The 21,201-nt window shown below is 43.3% G+C and overlaps 2 protein-coding genes across 4 annotated transcripts; one reads left to right on the forward strand and one right to left on the reverse strand.

Annotated features, from left to right (window-relative positions):
* The first annotated feature begins 477 nt into the window (after nt 1-477).
* On the forward strand, nt 478-14,614 carry CCT2 (chaperonin containing TCP1 subunit 2). 3 transcript variants are annotated; one of them, XM_076332726.1, is made up of 16 exons: nt 478-574; nt 1,865-1,939; nt 2,422-2,487; nt 2,586-2,697; nt 3,599-3,675; nt 4,703-4,815; nt 5,359-5,561; nt 5,775-5,875; nt 5,960-6,087; nt 8,163-8,266; nt 10,055-10,174; nt 10,759-10,887; nt 10,975-11,078; nt 12,721-12,820; nt 13,496-13,637; nt 14,297-14,614. In XM_076332726.1, the coding sequence occupies exons 1-16, from the start codon at nt 572-574 to the stop codon at nt 14,325-14,327; spliced, it is 1,608 nt and encodes a 535-aa protein (XP_076188841.1). In that variant the 5' UTR covers nt 478-571; the 3' UTR covers nt 14,328-14,614. The 3 variants fall into 3 exon arrangements, with proteins under 3 accessions (XP_076188841.1, XP_076188832.1, XP_076188822.1); XM_076332717.1 differs by lacking the exon at nt 478-574 and adding an exon at nt 1,119-1,221; XM_076332707.1 differs by lacking the exon at nt 478-574 and adding an exon at nt 1,192-1,251.
* A 2,621-nt stretch (nt 14,615-17,235) lies between these two features.
* LRRC10 (leucine rich repeat containing 10) lies at nt 17,236-18,072 on the reverse strand. The gene has a single exon (XM_076332820.1). It carries the CDS (start codon nt 18,070-18,072, stop codon nt 17,236-17,238), a length of 837 nt encoding a protein of 278 aa, XP_076188935.1.
* Between the last annotated feature and the right edge of the window lie 3,129 nt (nt 18,073-21,201).

A 21,201-nucleotide genomic window follows, 5' to 3' on the forward strand; every position in this document is an offset into this window, starting at 1 on the left:
CAGGGGTGGGAATTTGAAATGCTTTCGACCGGTCTGAGACCTGACCTCCAGGAGCGTGATGAAATTAAACCGGGGAAACCGCAAGCTCCCTTGCTGAGGCAGAAGCAGCTTGGTATAGAAACACAGCGGGAAGCGCCTGCCTAGATGGCAGCCCTTCGGAGAAAGGTTGGTGGGCTGCGGTGCGCTGCCAGGCAAACCCAGGCCGGGTGCTGCCGTACAAGAGGCCGGCATTGCACGGAACGGGGGAAGCGGCGGCAGGCCTCCACGTCACGTAACTCGTTAAAAAAAGAGAAACTTCCTGCACCAGGGCCGTGCCCGCCGCGCACCGCCGGCAAGGAAGCCGGGCCCGGGGCGGGGCAGCGCCAGGGCCCGCCGCGGCAAAAGCTGCGCCCCGTCTTCCCTTCCGGGGCAGAGCGCCGCCTCCTCCTGAGGGACGGACTGCGGCTCCCAGAGCGCCGCGCGCCGCCGGAAGCGGCGGCTCCTCTGACGCCAGTTCCGCCAGGAGCTCGTGGAGGGCTGCGGAGGCGGGTGCTGGTTCTCTGGTGGAGGAGGAGGAGGCGGCGGCGGCATCATGGTGAGCGGCGGGGCGGCGGTGCCCGGGCCGTGGCGGCGGTGACTGCGCCGTGGCGGCGCTTTTGCCCGGGAGGAGGGTGGGGTGCGGCGGCGGCGGCCGCGCTCCCCGTAGGCGCGCGTGCGAGGGCCTGACGGTAGTGCCCCTCCCCCACGCTTTGTCCGGCGGCGGTTGCGGCGCTCGCGTGGGGGCGGCCTCGCGCCCTGCCCCGCGCGCGGCGGGCGGGCGGCAGGAGGAGAAGGAGGAGGCGGCGGCGGCGTGTTGGGCCTGGAAGGTTCTAGAGCGCGTGCGAGGAGGGTCCGTGGGGGCGCGGCCGGACCGGGCCGCCGTGTGGCACCCGCCGAGGCTGCAGCGGGGAGGGCCCGGGCGGTTCCCGGTCCCGCGGTGGCCCCCCCGCTCTCGCAGGAGAGGCTGTCCCGGCCCGCCCGTGCCGGGCGCCCGCAGCATGGCTGACACGATGGAGGCGGGCGGGCGGCCGCTTCTTCCTTCCCCTCGTCTCCAGGAAGACCTGGAGAGGCAGCACCGAGTCCCCGAGCGTGAGAGGCCGCTCCTGATGGGCTACTGAGAGCTGCCCGGGCGCTGTGTGGAGTCTCCTGCCGCACCCTGTTGGCTTTTCTTGTCAAAGCGATGGTGGAATGGACACAGGACTAGTAGAAAAATTGTGCTGGTTACGCAGCAAAGTAAAAAGTCACGGAATTCTCATAAGAGGGTTGATACACTTGTTCTTTTGGGATTTGATCCTAATTCATTTAAGGCCTTCAGTTCTTTGCAAGTATTAGTCTCTAAAGGCATATATTCATTACTGCTATAATTAGCCTGCATGGAAATGCAAAAAAAGATTAGGCCTTAACACAGATATCAAAATATTAAAGACCCAGTGCGCTCAGTGACTAGATTTTTTTTAGGTTCTGCTGGTTGTACTTACCTTTAGGTTGTTTGGACCCGATGGTTAGCCACGCAGAACAGCAACGCAGACACTGCCATGAAGTAAGGTACTGCTAACGGCCTTTCAGGCTCATAGATCTTATCAGAAAATACGGTGTGCAGTCTCTTGGAGTAGGTTGCAATTCGTCTCGTAGTCTTGTCACATGATTACAAGATTGCAAGGTAGATTTTTAAGAGTCAAGGTGAATTTGTCTTGACTATACCTTTTATCAAAACCAAATGGGGTATAGGAATAAATCATTTTAATAATAGAAACATTGTTTAGGTTGTTGGTGTCAGGGATTGATTTTTGAAAATGCATTGTTTTATTAAAGCTAAAGGAATATTCTTGTGTTAACTCTGTTTTAGGCATCCATTTCCCTTGCTCCTGTGAACATTTTCAAGGCAGGTGCAGATGAAGAAAAGGCAGAAACAGCTCGGTTGGTAAGTTTAATTCTCTAAGAAACGGGTAATACTTGGGATAATTAAACTTTGTCTTTTCTACTGTTAAATGTACTTTCAGTTTATGGTGATGTGGAACTTCATCTGTCTCTTACTGTTTTTTCTTGTTGCATGGCTGAGCAGAAGGTAGGAGGAGCGTTGTTTATACCAACAAGTAGAGAAACTCCTCATAGTTGTTCAACAACTAAGTAGTTCTGTACCTTAGCTCAGAAGATTGGTGTTCATTGGAAGGCATTTCTTTTGGCCGTGAGACAGGCTTTTATGGTTTCTGTGAGAATTAAGTGTATTTGATCTGGTTATCAAAATGTAGCAGTTAAGAAACTTGGACCCAGACTCTGCTGAAAGAAGTGTGGCTGCGGAAGGGTTGGGTTAAGATGTCTTCCTGGAAGTTACGGGCTAGCATATAATTCTTGTATTAAAGTAGAAATAAATTGCTCTCTAAGGTATATTTGCTTTCATTTCAGTCATCCTTTGTTGGTGCCATTGCTATCGGTGACCTGGTCAAGAGCACTCTGGGGCCCAAAGGCATGGTAAGACAGCTGCAAGCTCTCAGTGGTCATACCTGTTAATTTAATTTTATTAGTTACAGTACGTTTTCAAGCAGCATTCTAAATCTTGCTTCTTGTAGGACAAGATCCTTTTAAGTACTGGGAGAGATAGCACAGTAACAGTGACCAATGATGGTGCAACCATCCTGAAAGCTATTGGAGTTGACAACCCAGCTGCCAAGGTCTTGGTCGGTGAGTTTTTAACAGCTTGTTATTGCAGTACTTGGCATTTCTTCATCTGTAACTTTATTATGTAGTTTTTATTTGTTCTTAGAAAAGTATTCTTCAAATAGTGTGAAAAATTGAAGGAAGGGGAAGCAGAATTCCTGAAGTAAGGAGGCCCAAGGTATTGCAAGAGTTGTGGAACTCTGCAAAAGTAAAATTGAGGTATATGCTGCTCTTGCAGAACTGTTCTGGTGTCTCCTTGTTCTCCCTCAACCCTGGTTTGTCCCAGGAGTCAGAAGGGACAAAAGACAGCTCTGTGCCCCTCTTTTTTTCACTGGGAAAATTCAGAACAGAAATCTACTGGGGTACAGAGGTTCTCTGGCTCTCCCTGATTTAAATCTTTTTTTATCACTTAATCAACATTGTACTCTGGACACAGTTGTGATCAACTGCCTTAGTGTGCAAATGGTCCAGTTCTAGTGACAGGCAGGACCCTAAACAATTCGGTTTCGAGATTCTTAATGATTTCGTGTTTGCTGGGTCCTTGTTTATCAGCAGTTCATGCGGCATACTTGGTTATTATATCTTCTGATCCTGTATGTATACCTTAGAGCTTCTCTCCGGCCCTACTTCCTTTTGGTGACCATCTTTAGGAATGGGAAGAGAGGGGAGTAGCTCTTGACTGTCGCCAGGCTGGAACTGGTGCCTAGGTTGCAAATAAGGAGCAGGAATTTGAAGGATGCTGAATTTGATTTGCATCTTAGGTTTTTCTGTGACTTACAGAGTGACCTCTTTAAACTATCGAGGAGTAATATTTTTTTTTTTCTTCTCCAAACTAATGTGAGATAAAAATAATTGTATGTGAAGCTGGTACTGGTGAGCATGGTATTTTGAATCAAAACATTAATACAGTGTTTTCCTTCTTTAGATATGTCAAAGGTTCAAGATGATGAAGTTGGTGATGGAACTACATCTGTCACAGTGTTGGCAGCTGAATTGCTGCGGGTGATGTATTACAGTTTTTCAGATGTGTTTCTGTTTGCCAATGTACTCCTGTGATATCAACAGAAGGTGTGTTGTTTGTTTATGAAGAGGGCTCCCAAAGTATAGGAATACCTTGCTCTGTTGCCACTGAAATTGATAGGGAAAAAAAACCCCTTAGGTATTGCGTCATAATTTTTTTTTTTTTTAAATTTTAGACTGTATTCCTTTTATTTATAAATTCACAAGTATTTTAATTTGGTACATTTTAGAAAATTACTTTCTCTTATTTCATTATGCAAGCGAAACAGAGAAGTATCACTCTCACAGGTCGCTTCCTGGGTGTTGCACTGGGCAGCATGCAGCACTGCTGAGTTGTGAGGTTCAGTCCTCTGAAATTCTTTTCCATAACATTAATGAGAAGAGGAAAAAAAAAGCATGTTAAATTCTGTTCTTGTGTGCATAAGACCTGAATTCCTACTGTTCTTTAAATTCTGCATGGTTTTTATGTTTACATAAAAGTTTACACTGCCAAACCCTAAATCTGAAATTACTATGAAGGAGACTTCAGAAGTGAGGAATTCTCGTTAGCAGAGCTGTGCCAGTAAACCTAATCATCTCAGATCCAGGAACTGTGATCAAGAGCATCTGAGAAATGATCCATCAGCTTGCCAAGTTCCTTGCAAAAAGGGAGTTTGGAGATAGTTTTTGGTTTTCCAGCTACACTCTAAGTTGCAGCTATAAGTGAACAGGAAACTGATCTCAAACATGAAGTGAAAGATTGCTGTTTTGAAGTACGTGTCTGGTTGCTATTCATATTGGAGTTAGGATTTTTTTTTCGTTAATCAAAATTTCTTCATGATATTCCAAGGGCAGATCATATTTGCCAGATTGGAAAAAAACCTGCCAGTAGGGTGACTTTAATTTCATTGTTAGAGCTCTCTGGCTTTTAATGCTATTCAGAATTTTCTGATTACTTGGAAGTGTCTTTCCTAGTTAGTGTAAATGTACCTTGTGGGGAAAAAACTAATTATTAGTTTCATTTAAATAGGAGGCAGAATTACTGATTGCAAAGAAGATCCATCCTCAGACCATCATTGCAGGCTGGAGAACAGCCACAAAAGCTTCAAGGGAGGCACTTCTGAAAGCAGCTGTGGATCATGGGTTAGTAATGTACATTTGCTGTAACTCTTTATAAACCAGTCAAGATTAAAACGTCAGTGAGAATTATATATCATTGGGAAATTCTTCACTCTCTTAAGTAGTGTAAAGGATGAATTTATGAATTTTAACAGTTAAAAAAGACTGCTTTTTTAGACGAACTACAGAAGCCTTATGAAATTACTTAAAATCACCTTTGATGTGCAGAAACAAAACATGAGCAGTAATTTGCTCCCTAGAACAAAAATCTGAGCTGTTATTTCAGTTTTCATACTCTTGATTTTAAATGTGACTGTTTTCTTTACCCGACACTTTGAGAGAGCAGACTTTCTAAAGCTGAATGCAGAGGTTCTCCTAACTGAACTTGTATTTCAAATAGAAGGTTGTATTCTGGGACACTGGAGGGATTCTGTGTAGCATCCCTCAAAATGGAACATGGTACACATAGATACAGGCTGGAAGAGGCAGGGAGAGACTCACAGTGATAGGTTAACGATAGTTAAGGCTTTCAGACTTTAGACTTTAACTGTACTGACTTTATTTTAGTGATGATGAAGTGAAGTTCCGTGAAGACTTGATGAACATTGCGGGAACAACTCTTTCATCAAAATTACTTACTCATCATAAAGATCACTTTGTCAAGCTAGCTGTAGAAGCTGTTCTTAGGTTGAAAGGTTCTGGCAATTTGGAGGCTATCCACGTCATTAAGAAACTTGGTGGAAGTTTGGCTGATTCCTACTTAGATGAAGGTAAGTCTTTGTATGTTGGCTGTAAGTGCCCTTGAGAAATGAAGCTGTTAAGTTACACGTCTCTGTACAAATTTGTTCTAGGAAACATTGCTATGTTATTATTAAATTGAATAATAATTTGAATTTGAATAAATATGAGGGGGATTTGTAATAATTTAAATGAATTGTTCTTTTTTTATTTTGAAGTCTTACAAGGCCTTTCTGTTACTACAGGCTTTTTACTTGACAAGAAGATTGGTGTAAATCAGCCAAAAAGAATTGAAAATGCAAAGATTCTTATTGCAAATACTGGTATGGATACAGACAAGATTAAGGTATGTTACAGAACTACTGTTGTGAAATGATGTTTTTGTAAATGGAATTCATTTTTAGACTGAACTCTGTTTTCTTTGATTTAGATTTTTGGCTCTCGTGTTAGAGTGGACTCTACAGCAAAAGTAGCAGAAATAGAACAGGCAGAAAAAGAAAAAATGAAGGAGAAGGTAGAGCGTATTCTTAAGCATGGAATAAACTGCTTTATTAACAGGTATGTATTTTCTTGGAAAAAGGGGATAGTTGCAAAGTAGCAAGATCTTAATATTGTATGAGTGTGAAGAACATTTATGCCTGTATCTGTAAAATTAGGTGATCTTGCCTAATGCTTAATTGATTCATCTCACTGAGGTCGATGTTATTTTCTGTGCTTCCTCTCGTGCACCATGGCCCCCCCCTCTTTTTTTTTTTTGTTTTAAAGAGGAAGAACTGATGTTATTTAATCAGGGATCCATGTTTCAGTCCAGTTGAAGCGATGTCACTATGCTTTTATACTAACAGATTTATTTAGTTACGAATACCGGCAGCATTGTCCACGTCCATATTCCCCCTTCTGGGGGGAAATTGGTGCTGAAAGATCTGTGCTGCTGAATGCATTTAGTTCAGATTGAACCAGCTATGTTTTATCCTGCATTAAAATGCTGGTGCTGGAGTACTGCTCCAAATTCAAGAGTGTTTCAGAGGCCTCTGTGCTCCCTGCCATGAGCCTTTTATACACATCTCTGAAAGCATGAAAGCTAACCATTTTCATGTAATGATTCATTCAGCTCATAAGAAATGTCACAATCTAAGTTACTTATTTTTGTTAGCAGTGAACTTCTCTTTTAAACTGTCACAGTGCAAAAAAACCCATACAGTTATTTAATGATATGAGAAATGCTTCTGCCTTTCAGTAATTCTCATTTGAGGGCAACTGCCGTATGTACGAGCAGCTTGACACCTGGTGTTTCAGCTCATCGTGTAGTCTACTAGGAAGCTGATTAGCTAGTACTACACCAAACGATGGGAGTTGTGAGAGCAGCACTGTTTTCCACAGTAGCAAAGATACTCTTCCAGGACGTAGTGCATCTTAGAACTCACCTTCAAAATTTGTGGTAAACATCTCTAAGAACCACTGACAGACTGATGAATCTCAGTCTCTCCATCTGTGACATGTTTCACATACATTGCGTGTAAGTGTAGGCAAAATGGGTATTCTGTCCAGTGGACGTGGTACAAATACAAAGACTCCTAGAATCAGAAGTCCTGTTGGCAAACTGATGGAAGAATCCTTTGAGGTATGCAAAAAAAAAAATCCTTAACTCCGTCGCTGTTATCCAGTATGCTTGTAACACAGGTAGTTGCCCTAAGGAAGCTCAGGTAGCAGTCAGTCACTGTAGCCAGGCTAGTGGTATTCCAGTTAGATTGACTCAACTTTCAGATTTATTCCCTGACAAAATTTACTTCTGCTTATAGGCATACCGTAGATCCACTTCGCATCTGATACTGTAAATGCTAGCCAGTTAAATGCCTCTAAGGAGATGCTTGACAAAAGTCAAGGATATATGCATGCAGAGTTGGAAGAATCTTCTCTGCGCATACCCAGCAGCACCAATTGTCTCTTTTGAAGGTAGATTAGAAACATCTTTTTTGACAGAGATGGCATCTCCCAGCTCCTGCTGAATCTCTACAACACTCGATCTCTAATTTGGAAGGGAAAAATAATTTGGCGTAGCACTCCTGAATGGTCGTTGACCATTCAGCTTTGGATGACTACTTCATTCTAGAGAGAGTGGGATACATATTAATAAGGGAGCACATACTCTCCTCTGTGGTCTGCTATTTGTATATGTTACAAGACTGGCCATTTATTGTTCCCATAGAGTTGTCTACTGTTTGGATTTTGTATTGGTGAAAGAATTAAAGATGTTACTTTACATGTTACTCTAGTGCACTCTGCTAGAATAGGCAGCTAAGTGCCCAGCAGGCACTTAGGATCAAAGGACTTAGAATTTAAAGCGTATAGGCCCCTGTGCATTGATAGTGTGTCTTCAGGGGAAGAGTATTTCAAAGAGCTATAATAGTTTGAAATTTTTTTTTTTAGCTTTGTGTGTTTTCCTGTCACTGCATTTGCTTCTGTGTGGTGTAACGTTCTGTGTGTGGCAGGTGCCTCACATACTGACTGCCTTTGTAGCTTTCAGAAATCTATCCACGTGCATGCTACTGAGAATCAGGTGTCCTTTGTTACTCTGGTATTTAAAGGGTCTGTTCTGTGTGTAATGAGAAGATATGCCTGTGTTTTAATTGTAGGCAGTTGATCTACAACTACCCTGAACAGCTCTTTGGAGCTGCTGGTGTCATGGCTATTGAACATGCAGACTTTGCTGGTGTAGAACGTCTGGCTCTTGTTACAGGTATGTAAAGTAGCTTGTCGTATGAATCTTGGAGGGTCACATTATTTGTTTGATCTTTAGTAAATGTTAATGCTTGATCACCTAGTTTGTACTATTAAGCAGGTCTGTCATGTGAAAAGTACTCCAAATAAGCTTTATTTTACAGTACTTAACTATAAACGTGTATGGAGGACACTATGAAATTGGCCATAAGAAACTTTGAAATTACTTTGGTTTATCAACTGCTGTATAACTGTCAGTATTTTTTCAGAAACAGGTAACTCAGTGTCTATCTTTAGTATGTTATACTTCACATGTAAAATGTCTGTTTTGATTCTGAATCCTCCCTGCATAATGATTTAAACACTTTTTTTTTCCTCTAGCAACTGTGAATAAAGGATCATAATGCTAACTGTGGAATATAATAGCCAGTTAGTGCCAGTTAGTAATTTTCTTTCACATTTGAAAAATATTTTCAGTTAAGTCCCTGCTTGATAAACTTCTGAAATGTTTGTTTTCTAGGGAAAAGATGAAACTTAGCAATAGAAAGAATATGATAAATCCACAAGTTAATACCATCTTGTTATAAGTGTTTGATTGTAATAATAGAGAAGACTAAAGAGTCATCCTTTGTTAAAAATGTGGGCCTGAGTCATCAACTTGAGGTGGACCTCAAATGACATGAACAACCTGGAGATTTTTAGTAGTGGTTAGTGTAAATGTGACTCCAGTAACTAATGAAAATGAAACATCTGGAATGCTACAGATGGTTCTCATTGCCGAAGTTAGAGGTAGTTAACTAGTTAACATCATAAAAAATTCATTATGAAAGTGATCAAGAGGATGGATAACTTGCTTTTCTGGGAGAAGGGAAAAGATACTGGCTTGTTTAGCTTAGCAAAACTGAAGTAGCAATTGTGTATAACTGTCTGTAGGCACGTTGACACAGGCAAACACTTGACTGAGAGGAACATTGCTTATGTTCTGGAACAAATTCAAAGCGAATTTTGTAGGCAGAGCAAGTGGACTGTATCAGACCACACTGGATCAAATAGCATAGCTGAAAAAAATAGACAAGCTTTTAGTAAGCACAAACTCTCTGCTACAAATCTTGTCTTTCCTTGTACTGCTACAACTACAGCAATGCTGCAAGGTAACGTGGAATAACTGAGCATACATTGGGACTGAATACATGTAAATGGTTTTCTAATGCAAAGAGCAAAGTACTAGAACAATATTCCAATCAGAGACATTTTGGTCTTTGTAATATCCGTTTTGTTTACGATATGGGAGTTTACAAATGGTGCACGATAACACTGCTACAACGTGGCACAAGACTCATAATTCAGGAGAGTGGTGGCCAGCGGTTCTCAGCCATCGTCAGGCAGGCAAAATGAATGCTGGCACAAGCTCAAGTTTAAAAACATAGCAAACTTGATTTAGTATTTTATAAATACTTCATCAGTAAATACTACTAAAACTTAACAGATTGACATTTTAATACTGGCAAATATCAACATTGAATCTCTAATCCAGACAGAACTTAAAAGCGTTACAGCTATTGTAGTTCTTGCGATGTGAAACAAAATACTGGGGTTTTAAGGACTTGTCAACATCAGTAGAAGGTTTCTGGTGCCATACACTGACATTGGAAAAAATTGGTTTATCAGCATTGTTAATTTTAATTTATTTTTGGGCAGTTGTGAAGGTGATTTTTTTCTTTTTTTTTTCTCCCCCTTGGTTAGACCTTGCCTGAATGGATGCTTTCATTGTGAGCTCTTTGACTTTTGTGTGATCTTACATTTGTAGGTGGTGAAATTGCATCAACCTTTGATCACCCTGAGCTAGTAAAACTAGGAAGCTGCAAGCTTATTGAAGAAGTTATGATTGGAGAAGATAAACTCATTCATTTCTCTGGAGTGGCAATGGGTAAGTGTTTTACCACTAATGGCATGTTGTAACACTTGCGTTAACCCTCTGCTAACACTGTTTAGTTACCAGGATGGCATAGGAATTTTGTAATGGTTCATGTAACCATTTTTATTAAAGCCTTGCTCTTCAATAAAAATCCTGCAAAGTGGTATGTTCATGGTTGAAATTGTTCATCTGCATAACATTAAACATACGCATAAACATTTGTAAGGATGGGAACCAAAATTTCTGCTTTGGGAGATTAAATTGACAAGAAGAGTAGCAACCTGTCGTACTTCAAGAACTTGAGAGCTTGTTCTGTAAATGCCAATACTGTAAGTTTCTGAGGGCCTGTTTTGAGATAACATTCATTTTCTATTAAATAAGGTGTGAAACAGTTCATTGATAAAAGCGATAGCATAGTGTACATCATTTCGTTCTACCTGTGAAAAGTCATCATGCTTTCCTTTTGACCCAAAATTGATCTGTGTAAAACTGCAGTCAATGCAGTGACAGCAAAACCATTACAAATGCTTTGCGATAGCCTCTTTTTGTGTCTCTGGTTTGTTTTTTTAAAATCTTTTCACATTTGCACTTTTTAGGTGAAGCTTGCACCATAGTTTTGCGTGGAGCAACACAGCAGATTCTGGATGAAGCAGAGAGGTCTTTGCATGATGCTCTCTGTGTTCTTGCCCAGACCGTGAAGGACACTAGAACTGTGTATGGTGGAGGTGAATATTAGATTCTTTGTACGTGATATACATCTTGTATTACTGTTCAAGTCAGATATAAAACATCTGTGTGTCTTCAATGAATAGGTTGTTCAGAGATGCTGATGGCTAATGCTGTTGCAGAACTTGCTATCAGAACACCTGGCAAAGAGTCTGTTGCAATGGAGTCCTTTGCTAAGGCTTTACGAATGGTAAGTTTGTTTAATAGATTGCTGGGTTAATAGATGTAAAGTTTTACTCAGTTTACTAACTTCTGACGTCACATAGTTGCTTTTCTTTCAAAGTTTTGGTTTTCTAAAAGTAAAAAAGTGAAATTTAGCAACATATCTTGGATGAACAAAGGGGAGGAAGTTACTGTTGTCTCTCATAGAAAAAAAAAAAGCATTGGTGTTTTAATAGTTCTGAATGTTCATATGCTAGCCCTCTTCTAATTGGTTCTTGTTCCTCTTATCTGCAAAGTTAAAAGTGCAGCAGAAACACCACATAAAAATCTCGGTGGATTCACTTGGCAACTGATTCAGAAAAGAGCAACCCTTCTGTTCTGTTGATAGTCTAGTGCTATTTGATTGTATTCATGCTCTAGTACTATCTAGAAGTTTCTAGACTTGCATTGGAGATTGCATCTTAGTAGGAAGTAAGAGTATCACAAGAAACGTTTATAGAATATTATTGTGCTAACAGACTGTCAATTTGAGATTTGGCTTCCTGTATATTAGGGAAAACCTTTCTTAAGAAATGAAAGACCACAGGAAAACATTTCGCCCAAGAAAATTAAATTAAAGAGCATGGTAAGACTTGACATTACCTCTTCAGAAATAGTCCTTGTATCAGAAATAGTGTGGCCAGCAGGAGTAGGGAAGTGATCGTGCCCCTGAACTCGGCACTGGTGAGGCCGCACAGGCTCGAATCCTGTGTTCAGTTTTGGGCCCCTCACTACAAGAAGGATGTTGAGGTGCTGGAGCGTGTCCAGAGAAGGGCAACGAAGCTGGTGAGGGGTTTGGAGAACAAGTCTTATGAGGAGCGGCTGAGGGAACTGGGGTTGTTTAGCCTGGAGAAGAGGAGGCTGAGGGGAGACCTCATCGCGCTCTACAGCTACCTGAAAGGAGGTTGTAGTGAGGTGGGGGTCGGTCTCTTCTCCCAAGTAACAAGTGATAGGACAAGAGGAAACGGCCTCAAGTTGTGCCAGGGGAGGTTTAGATTGGATATTAGGAAACATTTCTTCACCGAAAGGGTTGTCACGCATTGGAACAGGCTGCCCAGGGAAGTGGTGGAGTCACCATCCCTGGAGGTACTTAAAAAACGCGTAGATGTGGTGCTTAGGGGCACGGTGTAGTGGTGGACTCGGCAGTGCTAGGTTAATGGTTGGACTTGATGATCTTAGAGGTCTTTTCCAACCTAAATGATAGTATGATTCAGTCAGCATGTGCAGTTTGCACTTCTGTCACTTAAACAGTGAACAGAATGATCTGGTGGTTAATGCTTACCAGCAAGCTTATGTTCTTAAAATGAAACCATTTGTCAGTTCGTAGTCTGAAATGATAACAAAGAGACAGACTTCTTTCTGTCCATGTGAAATGAAGTAACAAATCTGCTAATGAGCTTCTGTCCTCTCATCTACTGTCTTAACAAGGTCTTAAACAAAATCCTTCAAAAGGTAGTTTGATTTTGCCCTCCTGGCCCCAAACTTCTGATCACTGTAACAGATCATCTGCCATGTTTTTGAAACTTCCTCTTGAAACTTAATAGTAAACTAGTAATACCAAAGTGTGTTTCATGTTTACTAGGGATCAATCCCTGCATTCATTAAGAACAACCTGTGTTTATCCCCATTAGATCCCAACAATAATAGCTGATAACGCTGGCTATGACAGTGCGGATTTGGTTTCTCAGCTCAGAGCTGCTCACAGTGAAGGGAAGACTACTTATGGACTTGGTAAGGGGCTTGATATTACTTCTGTTATTGGATCGGTGTTTGGAAGGGGGATTAGGCTTATTAAACTTGGTCATGTCTGTTTGTCAGTGTTACATTCAGCTGGAAGAACTGAATACGTTGATTTCTGTTTGCTTTGCGTAGACCGTAGGCATACAATGTTACATTCCTTTATCATTCTACCAGGCTTTTCACAATAGAGTGAAAGGCTTTGGTTTTGAAGGGGATGGTTTCCACCTGTAAAACCACTTTACTTACTTACATTGAGTCTAGTTAGAGGACGCTCAAAAAGAAAGGCACCAATTTTAAAGAGAAACAACCAACCAAAACAACCCAACCCCTCCCCCCACCAACTTAAAAAAAAAAGTTTTTGAGAATTCTGAAGTTGCTATACCTAAGGAACTAGTGGTGAGAGTCCCGTTGGAATCTTGTCTCCTTTTCCCAGTGTATAAATTTTTCATCGTTAATTTTTTTCATGTAATTGCAACATGTTATGCTTAAAACAGGAGCCTTGAAGTGAAAGACTTTATTTAATACTTCTCTTACTATCAATATGGTTCATTTGAGCAGGTAAGTTACCATACTGTCAGCTTCTTGGTGTTTCCTTAACAAAAAAAAAAAAAAAGAAAAAGTTAAAAAACCCCACTCCAAACACTCTTAATATGTCTCTTCTTCTAGACATGAAAGAAGGTATCATTGGAGACATGGCAGTCCTGGGAGTGACAGAGAGTTTCCAAGTCAAGAGACAAGTTTTGCTGAGTGCAGCTGAAGCAGCAGAAATGATTCTTCGTGTAGATGACATTATTAAAGCAGCACCAAGGTATGATTTGAGTATCTACATTGCTCAGTTAAAATGGTATACAGTAATCTGCTATGCAAGAGTAACTGTGTAGAAAAGTCGTGTTCTAAAAAATATTTTATTTGACGTGAAGACTGACATCTGACATGCTAATGTTTGTGTTACAGGATTTTTTTTTTTGCATTAGGAGTATGAACAGACCTTTAGAGCGAGCCATTAGTGCGCTTAAATTAGCGTGCCTGAGCAATGCCTAGTTAATCTTGTGCTGTATACAGTACTCAAGCATCTGCAAAAGTGGCTGAGCAAAATGTACGGGATCGTGCTGCTTTTTGTTCTTCTGGGAAGAACTGTAGTTAAATGCGCAGCTGCTTCTGAAGTGGAATTGGCAGCTAAAGCAAAAGCACATTTGTTAAAAAGTTTGGGAAGAAATTCCGCCTGTAGGCAGGTTTATCCCGTGCGTGCCCGCTACCAGGTAGTTTGCACTGTTTTGTGAATCGCAGGTTTTTACTGTGGTCAAAGGTGGTGTGTTAGCTTTGAGGTGATACTGCCTTTTGTGCTGTGAGATAAAGCTAGCACTGAACACAAAATACCAACTAAAAATTAAAAATAAGGGTGGGTGGGGAGGCTGGTGGACATCAGCGTCAGGGGGAATGTTCTGATTTTTTTTTTCTTCTCCTCAGAAAACGCGTACCAGACCATCGCCCATGTTAAATTTTCTTCAGTAGCTGAGGATGTGTGGACCAGATCTCACCTAGTAATTTTTTTAATGATGTAATTTTCGTGAGATTATGGAACAGAAGCTTGAGACGAGCATCTCCATCAATGGCATGAAATAACTGTCTTCAGTTGGTTTTAACTTATTTCAGTTTGTGTGTTGTGGGGAAGATTCACTTTCAAGTAAAACAGGGGTTTTATACAACCCTATTCCTTCTGTTCCTCTCCAGGTTCCACTTAAAATACACAGAAACAAACAAAAAAATAAATTCAAATCCACCAAAGTTGTATTTGTCTTTGTGTAGAACCAAGAAGGGCAGTTTCACTAGAAAAGCAGCGGTGCGCATCCTCAGTCCTCGGACGCTTCAAGCAGTGGCTGACCTGGCACTCAGCGCTAAGGATAACCTCTCAAGCCTTTGTAGCCTGCTGGTTCGGGTTGACTTGGCGCATTTAGTGTGAGCGGTTTATTCCAGTCCTGGCTGGAGAGGTTTTGAGTTGGGGTCCTAGAAATAGGCTCTGAAGTTAAATGTTACCCTTTTCTAGTGATACTGGAGTACTAATCATTTTTTTGATGATGAAAGGAAGAGAAAAAGCTGAAGAGGAACCTTAGTCAATGCCCAGAACTACAACTTAAGGGATTTTACAGCTTTTTACACCACAAATTTTATGTAGACAGGAGTTCTGCTCATGGGGGTTGAAAGGAAGATGCACTTTGGGAGGAGATATCAGCATCCTGGACCAAACAGTCTGTGTGTTTGACTATGAAGTACTGGACTCGGGCTGACTTTACAGACGCCTGTTATTGTAATAGAGGGCAGTTAGTGGAAAATGTGCCAGGCTGCGCTGCCTTCCCCCTTTCTTCCCCCTGCCCCCTTTCACATCTATTTTTACTTTCTCTTTCCTATTCCAGCAGTTGCTGCAAAGGCAATGTGTCTCTTAATTGGACTAGTTTACGCTTGGGTCCTAAGGAAGTCCGTGATGCCTGCGGCAGTCTTCACGTAGGTTCTTGATGACTGTAAGCAGAGACAAGCGGAGGCGCCCCGTCTGCCTCGAGAGGTGCCAGCTGGGCGCTGTGACCCTTCTGGCCCTTGCAAGTATAGTGCAGTACCTTGGCAAGCACCGGGGGGAGTCTGCCAGAGCAGGATCGTTAATTGGAAATCCAGAAAGTATCTGTGCAAACAGTTTTCTCCCTTAGGTTTCCTGAAATGAAGAGAATCTGCTTACAGAACGCTCCTCCAAACTCTCAAAACAGACTCTCTTCAGATCTCGAAAAGTGACAATGCTGTGTGGAGAGTGCTGTGTTAAATTGACAAGCAGGTGAAAGCACCTTCTTCCCCACCCCCTCAGATAAACAAAAGTACTGATCAGTTCCACAGGAAATAAAACGCCAAACTTGGATGTTAAAAAGCCCCAAACTCTTGTTCTGTTGAGTAATTTTGTTCTGTAGGAAGAAATAGTTTGTTGGAACAAGGTTAGATAAAGAATCTGGGAAGAGAAAATTCAGTTAATTCTAAAGAAGGACGGTTTAACTCGGCGAGATGCCAGTATGCTTTATGTCATTTAATGAATAGTAAGCACACTACATGCGTGCCAGCCGGATCCAAATTGAGAATTCATTTAACAAGACAGCAAGTGCTAGCAGAGTCTATATATTTCCAGATTATTTTTCAAGCATGTAAATGACATTAAGCAGTCACGAACTGGCATTGAATCAAACCTTTTCTGGGAAGTCAACTGCCGCTTCCGCAGGTTGCGCTGGTGAGACAGTTCCACTGACGAGTGAGGCAGAGAGGGAAGTGACTGTTCTGTGCCACCAAAGGCTCCCCACCCTTTTAAAAAAAGCTCTCTTTTACCAAACTCAATCACCCGTGCTATGGAATCAAAAGCTAAAAATGTCATTTTGAGCCAGATTTCTGGCTCTTTAATTACACAATTAAAGCAAAGCATACTTAAAAAAAAAAGTTCAGTGTGTTTCCAAGGGAATCTGAACCAGTCTGAGTTGGAAGCTGGAGAAAAGTTTGAGTAAAGTTTGCCTTAGTTTCTGCGCGAGCCTGTAGCGGCAGGCTCCCAGCCCTGGGTTTTATTCATGCAAGTTTACCTTTGCAGCTCTTGTGGTTTTTCCATTTTAGTCAGGCTTTGATTTTCTTCTTTGCTACTGCATGAAAACTCGGCATGTATGGCTGCCCTTACAGGCAGCGTTGTCAGTAACGTAAAAAATAGCAGCAAAGCCTCTAGCTTTCCTCACCATCGCTTAAAATGCTGCTTGGCAATAACAAAATGAGTGGTTGCTAATTTTCCAGGCGGCGGTAAAAGGAGAGCTCGCTGGTACGTACATGCTGTTTCCTTGATAGCGCAGCCAGGGCTCTGCTACTGCTTCCCACGTGGCAGGCAGGGAAACCTTCAAGCTGCTGCTGCATTTCAGATAAGTCAGTTGAGACAAATGCTGTGGGTTACTTTAGAGCTGTGACTCCCAGAAGTGATCACCACCTTGAACAGTGGCTTCCAGCTGAGCTCGGACACCTCAGCAAGGTGGAGGGGAGAAGAGCGAGCCCATGGGCTTCCCGTGGGTAAAGAGCAGCAAGTCTGTACGTGCTCTGTACAATCCACCCATGGAAAATGTCTAAACTGTGTCTTCATCTCTACTGCGAACTCTTGAGCGGTCCCCGCATGGGAGGAAGGGGAAAGGGAGGAAGTCTTTGTTCCAGAGAGAGTGCTGGGTGCTGCGCAAAAGGGGGTGTCTGTACAAGAGAGTTTTGCTGTCACCTGTGTCTAAACTGGTGCACCTACTCCTGAAGACTAGCCAGGTGGCACGGTGCTCCCTGGACACCAGCAAGCGAGGGAGGGAGAGGGAGGTTGGGTGGCATTGTGGCTGCACTGTGCCTTTGCCAGCGTGGGCGGCTGAGCATCAGCAGGGCTCAGCTTCTGGCTCGGGCTTGGTGGCAGGAGGTGGTGATGGTTTCTCATCAAGCGTGATTTCTATCACTGCCCCGGACCGCTTGCGGGGTTCGGGGGTCTCCTCTGACCATCTCCCCACCCTGCGCACCCCTTTGGCCACCTTGGGTGCATTCCTGCAGGGGTTGTGGTCGTAGATCACCAGCTTCAGGCCGGGCAGGTGAGCCAGGCTGGGGAAGAACCGGATGGAGTTGCGATCCACGTCAATCACCTCCAGAAAAGGCATGTCCAGGAGCACGGGGGGGAACTCAGACAGCAGGTTGCCTGAGAGCCAGATGGTGCGCAGCTCCTGCAGGCACCGCAGCTGGGCGGGGAGTGTGCGCAGCGCATTGGAGCCAGCGTGCAGGGTCTTGAGCAGGCTGAGCTCACACACCACCTCGGGCAGGCACTGTAGGCAGTTGGACTCGATCCAGAGAGTCTTGAGGTTCTGCAGGAGCCGGAGCTCCAGGGGCAGGCTGCAGAGCTTGTTGTTGCCCAGGTAGAGGATGCACAGCTGCTTCAGCGTGCACACGACCAGGGGCAGTACTTTGAAGTTGTTGAAATCCAGCGCCAGGATCTGCAGGTTTTGCAGCTGCTCCAGCTCGGGGGGCAGATTGTTCAGGTTGTTGTCGCTCAGGTACAGCTTGACCAGTTCCCTAAAAGAGCAAATGTGAGGAGGCAGCCGCCTCAGCTGCCTGCCACTGAGATCCACCATTTTATCCACTGGCATCTCTTCTAGGTCTTCCAGGAGGTACTTCTGGCACTCATTGGAGGGCACAAAAGCAGCTATGGCTTTCAGACTGTTGCCCATCCCGGGACCTTCTTTGTTTGGGGATTGCCGGGACTGCAAGGGACAGGGGCCCGCCTTGGTCTTCTCCTGCTGTGCACTGGCCTGCCGGTAACTCCGTCTTCCCAATATAAGGCTCTGTTTACATGGCACCAGCCATTAATCTCAAGGGCTCTGAAATGTTTCTGATAACCGAATGAGTGTTTGGTGATGGGGATTATGGACAGGACAACTTAGAGCGCAGGTCTCCCTCTCTCACCCACACTCCCACTCGCTCCCCCCGAAAACATTCCTTCTCACCTCTTCCTGCACGCTATAGATGTTCTCCGATTTTGCCCCAAACCGTCACCCCGAAGCCCCAGCCCCTCACCTCTCGCTCTGGCTGTGCTGTCTGTGCAGCCAGCGCTGGCTGCGGGGATTGGCTCAGGAAAGTAAACACCACAGAAGACCAAATTTTTAAACTCAGATGTTTAGCTTTCATGAAACTTTCAGCAGAAATGTCGGATGTAATCGAATTGTTGTTTAAAATACCTGTCAAGTCTTGACTGACTTTCCAGACGAGTGGTACTTTTAAGGATTTACTTTGCAAGGTGCCAAATACATAATTTCAGAGTGTAACTTGCCACCCAGTACTTATCTTAAACCTTTAACACAAATGCTTGGCAAACTGCTATCTTGAGCTGTTCTACTATTTATGTTCCTAATTTAACGGTGTTTACTATAGCCTCTGGCACTCTTGACTCTGTAGGGCCTTTTTCATTACATTATGTTTTGCTCCTTGCCTGAATCCCCATTTAACACGCTCACTATCACAACCTGCCAAGGCTGTTCTCCGGCTGCCTTCCGACAATGCTACTGCAGTTCCCGCGTCCGTACTAAAACCTGGCAAGAAACTGCCATGGATTTAATTCCATCAAGATTCTCACTTGTTATGAGTGAGGTAAATACAATGTTAGAAGTTGAGAGGTGACAGCGTAAACTGTTTCCCTCCTTCCCTCAGCAAGACTCATTGCTATTCAGGTCAGGAGCACCCCTGATTTCTAGGAGGAGCCTCCCATGTGTAGGTACCTCTGCATACTTCGGCTTCTTGAGCTGCTGCTGTTTTAAGCTTTCTTGGGGATTGTCCCACCTGCGTGTTGGCCATGACCTTGGGGTTTGAAAGCTGGCAGAGTGTTTTAAAGTGAAATAGCCTTTCTGGCAGTTGGCTCTCTACTTTGATATCTACAGCTCATTGCTGTCATTTTCCAGACTTACCATAATTTAGGGAGGATACTTTCTTCAAACAATCTGTTTCTGGGCATTAGGTGCTACACAGCCAAAAGACGCGATTGCTGACAGCCACGTATTCTTGGAAAAACAAAAGGCAGAACAAACAGAAGATTGAGAAAAAGGCAATATCAAACAGTTGGGGTGGCCTCTGGATCTCTGGTCAAATCTGGTAATACAGATTTGTATTGCCATCACTTGCTTTCAAATGTGAGGCAGCTCTTAGCTATCAATTGCGTATAGGCTATAGGATGTTTACTAGTCTTTTCCCCGCAAGATGAGTGGCTGTGGCATGCAGCAGTGATGGTATGAAGGATGTATGGAGGGTTTCCTGGGGGAGGAGAACAACAGAGAGGGCATCTGGGGACCAGTATTGCAGCAGGATGGAGAACAGCAAGTGCTGCGACCTGAGTGCCATAAAATAGGTTTTGGACAGAGAAGCTGGGCAGAATATCAAGCCTGGAGAACAAAGATACGTCGCAGTCATCTGTGGCCGTGCTGTGGAAGAGAGGCGCTGAAAATACTCTCTCTCACGACCGAAGGCAGGACGTGCTGGGTGCGGCATGCCAGCAGCAAGAGCCGGTTCGCACTGAATGAGCATCTCACAGTAGCCACTTCTTTACTGCTTTAACACTACGCGCCCTGTCAGAGGACTGCCGTGGGGAACGTGTCATTCCTGGATTTCGCAGGGCATCCTTTTCCAAGCAGCTACCCTGGAATGAGATCTGTCTTTTAAGAAAATATTCCCATGGCTCTCAGCATGTTTTTGTATTTGTTTCCATTTCTAAGCATCTGCGGCACCTTCTAAAGGCAAGGCTCCCCGCCGTGTTGACACTGTATGCTTCAGGTGAGGAAAAGCAAATGCATTTGGTATAAATAATAATGAATTTACACCCATGGCAAAGACATGTCCCTTAGACAAATCCCTTCAGATATCCTGCCGATCAGAACAACATAAAGGCCTGAGCAAGAATATATTAATAATACATATAGTTTAGGCACATTTTTCTTTATAATCCATATGGAGAGAAATAACTTTGCAATATACCTTATGTCTATAGACACATATACGTATATATTTTTTCTACTTGAATTATTTCTTCTTAATGAAACTTTTAAGCTGCAGACAACTATTTCTTAGGGATTCTCTGCATTGTAGTTTAATCATTATTCCAGCTTATCAAAAAAAGTCACGATGACCTTTTGTTGCTGCATTTTGTACCTCTGTTGGCTAAATGAATGTCTGCTTGGAACACACTGTGAGATCAGAGTATTTGGGAAGAAAATGACCTTTGTGTGTGGGGTTAATAAAGGGCTACATTTGCAATAAAATGAACAATCTTGATCCTCCTGAGGATCGGCAACTCAGTGGAGGCTCTAAGGCAAAGGCAGTCTCCTCAGTAGACCTAGGCTGGTGTTTCGAAAGCCACTTCACGTCTTCAAAGTTATCCCGGTGCCCTCCAACACGAGCATTCATGACTTCCCAGAAGCATTTGTGGCATTTGAGGAAAAGTTCAAGCGATAAAGGCGCTCAGCACGGACATTGTCTTGCTCTTGTCAAAGCGACACTGCCCTACCAGAGGGCATGACATCTGCTCTGCTGCGTGTCAAGTGGCGCGTGTAGGCTCCTTGAGAAATGCCTTTGCTTTCTGAAAGTTCACAAATGACCACAGCTATTGCTCACCGTTCTCATTTCCAGCACCCAGCTCCTGCAGCTCGGTGGCTGGGATGGCTGCGGGACAGAAAACGTGGTTGCTTGCTGAGAACATGTGTAAAACTCAGTCCAGAAGAAACAGGGACCACTGCTCAGAGCTAAACAATTAAAAAAATTCACAATAAAATGGAAATCAATATAAAAGCTGTGTGTTATTATTCCTGCATTTTTTG

This window comes from Aptenodytes patagonicus, chromosome 1 (genome assembly GCF_965638725.1).
Source record: "Aptenodytes patagonicus chromosome 1, bAptPat1.pri.cur, whole genome shotgun sequence".
NCBI classification, from domain to species: Eukaryota; Metazoa; Chordata; class Aves; order Sphenisciformes; family Spheniscidae; genus Aptenodytes; species Aptenodytes patagonicus.

Coding starts and splice junctions, on each gene's coding strand:
- CCT2 (XM_076332707.1), top strand. CDS start 1,207: ATGGACACAGGACTAGTAGAAAAATTGTGCTGGTTACGCAGCAAA. Junction 8,267..10,054: donor ACGTCTGGCTCTTGTTACAG/GTATGTAAAGTA, acceptor TTACATTTGTAG/GTGGTGAAATTGCATCAACC. Junction 12,821..13,495: donor GAAGACTACTTATGGACTTG/GTAAGGGGCTTG, acceptor CTCTTCTTCTAG/ACATGAAAGAAGGTATCATT.
- LRRC10 (XM_076332820.1), bottom strand. CDS start 18,072: ATGGGCAACAGTCTGAAAGCCATAGCTGCTTTTGTGCCCTCCAATGAG.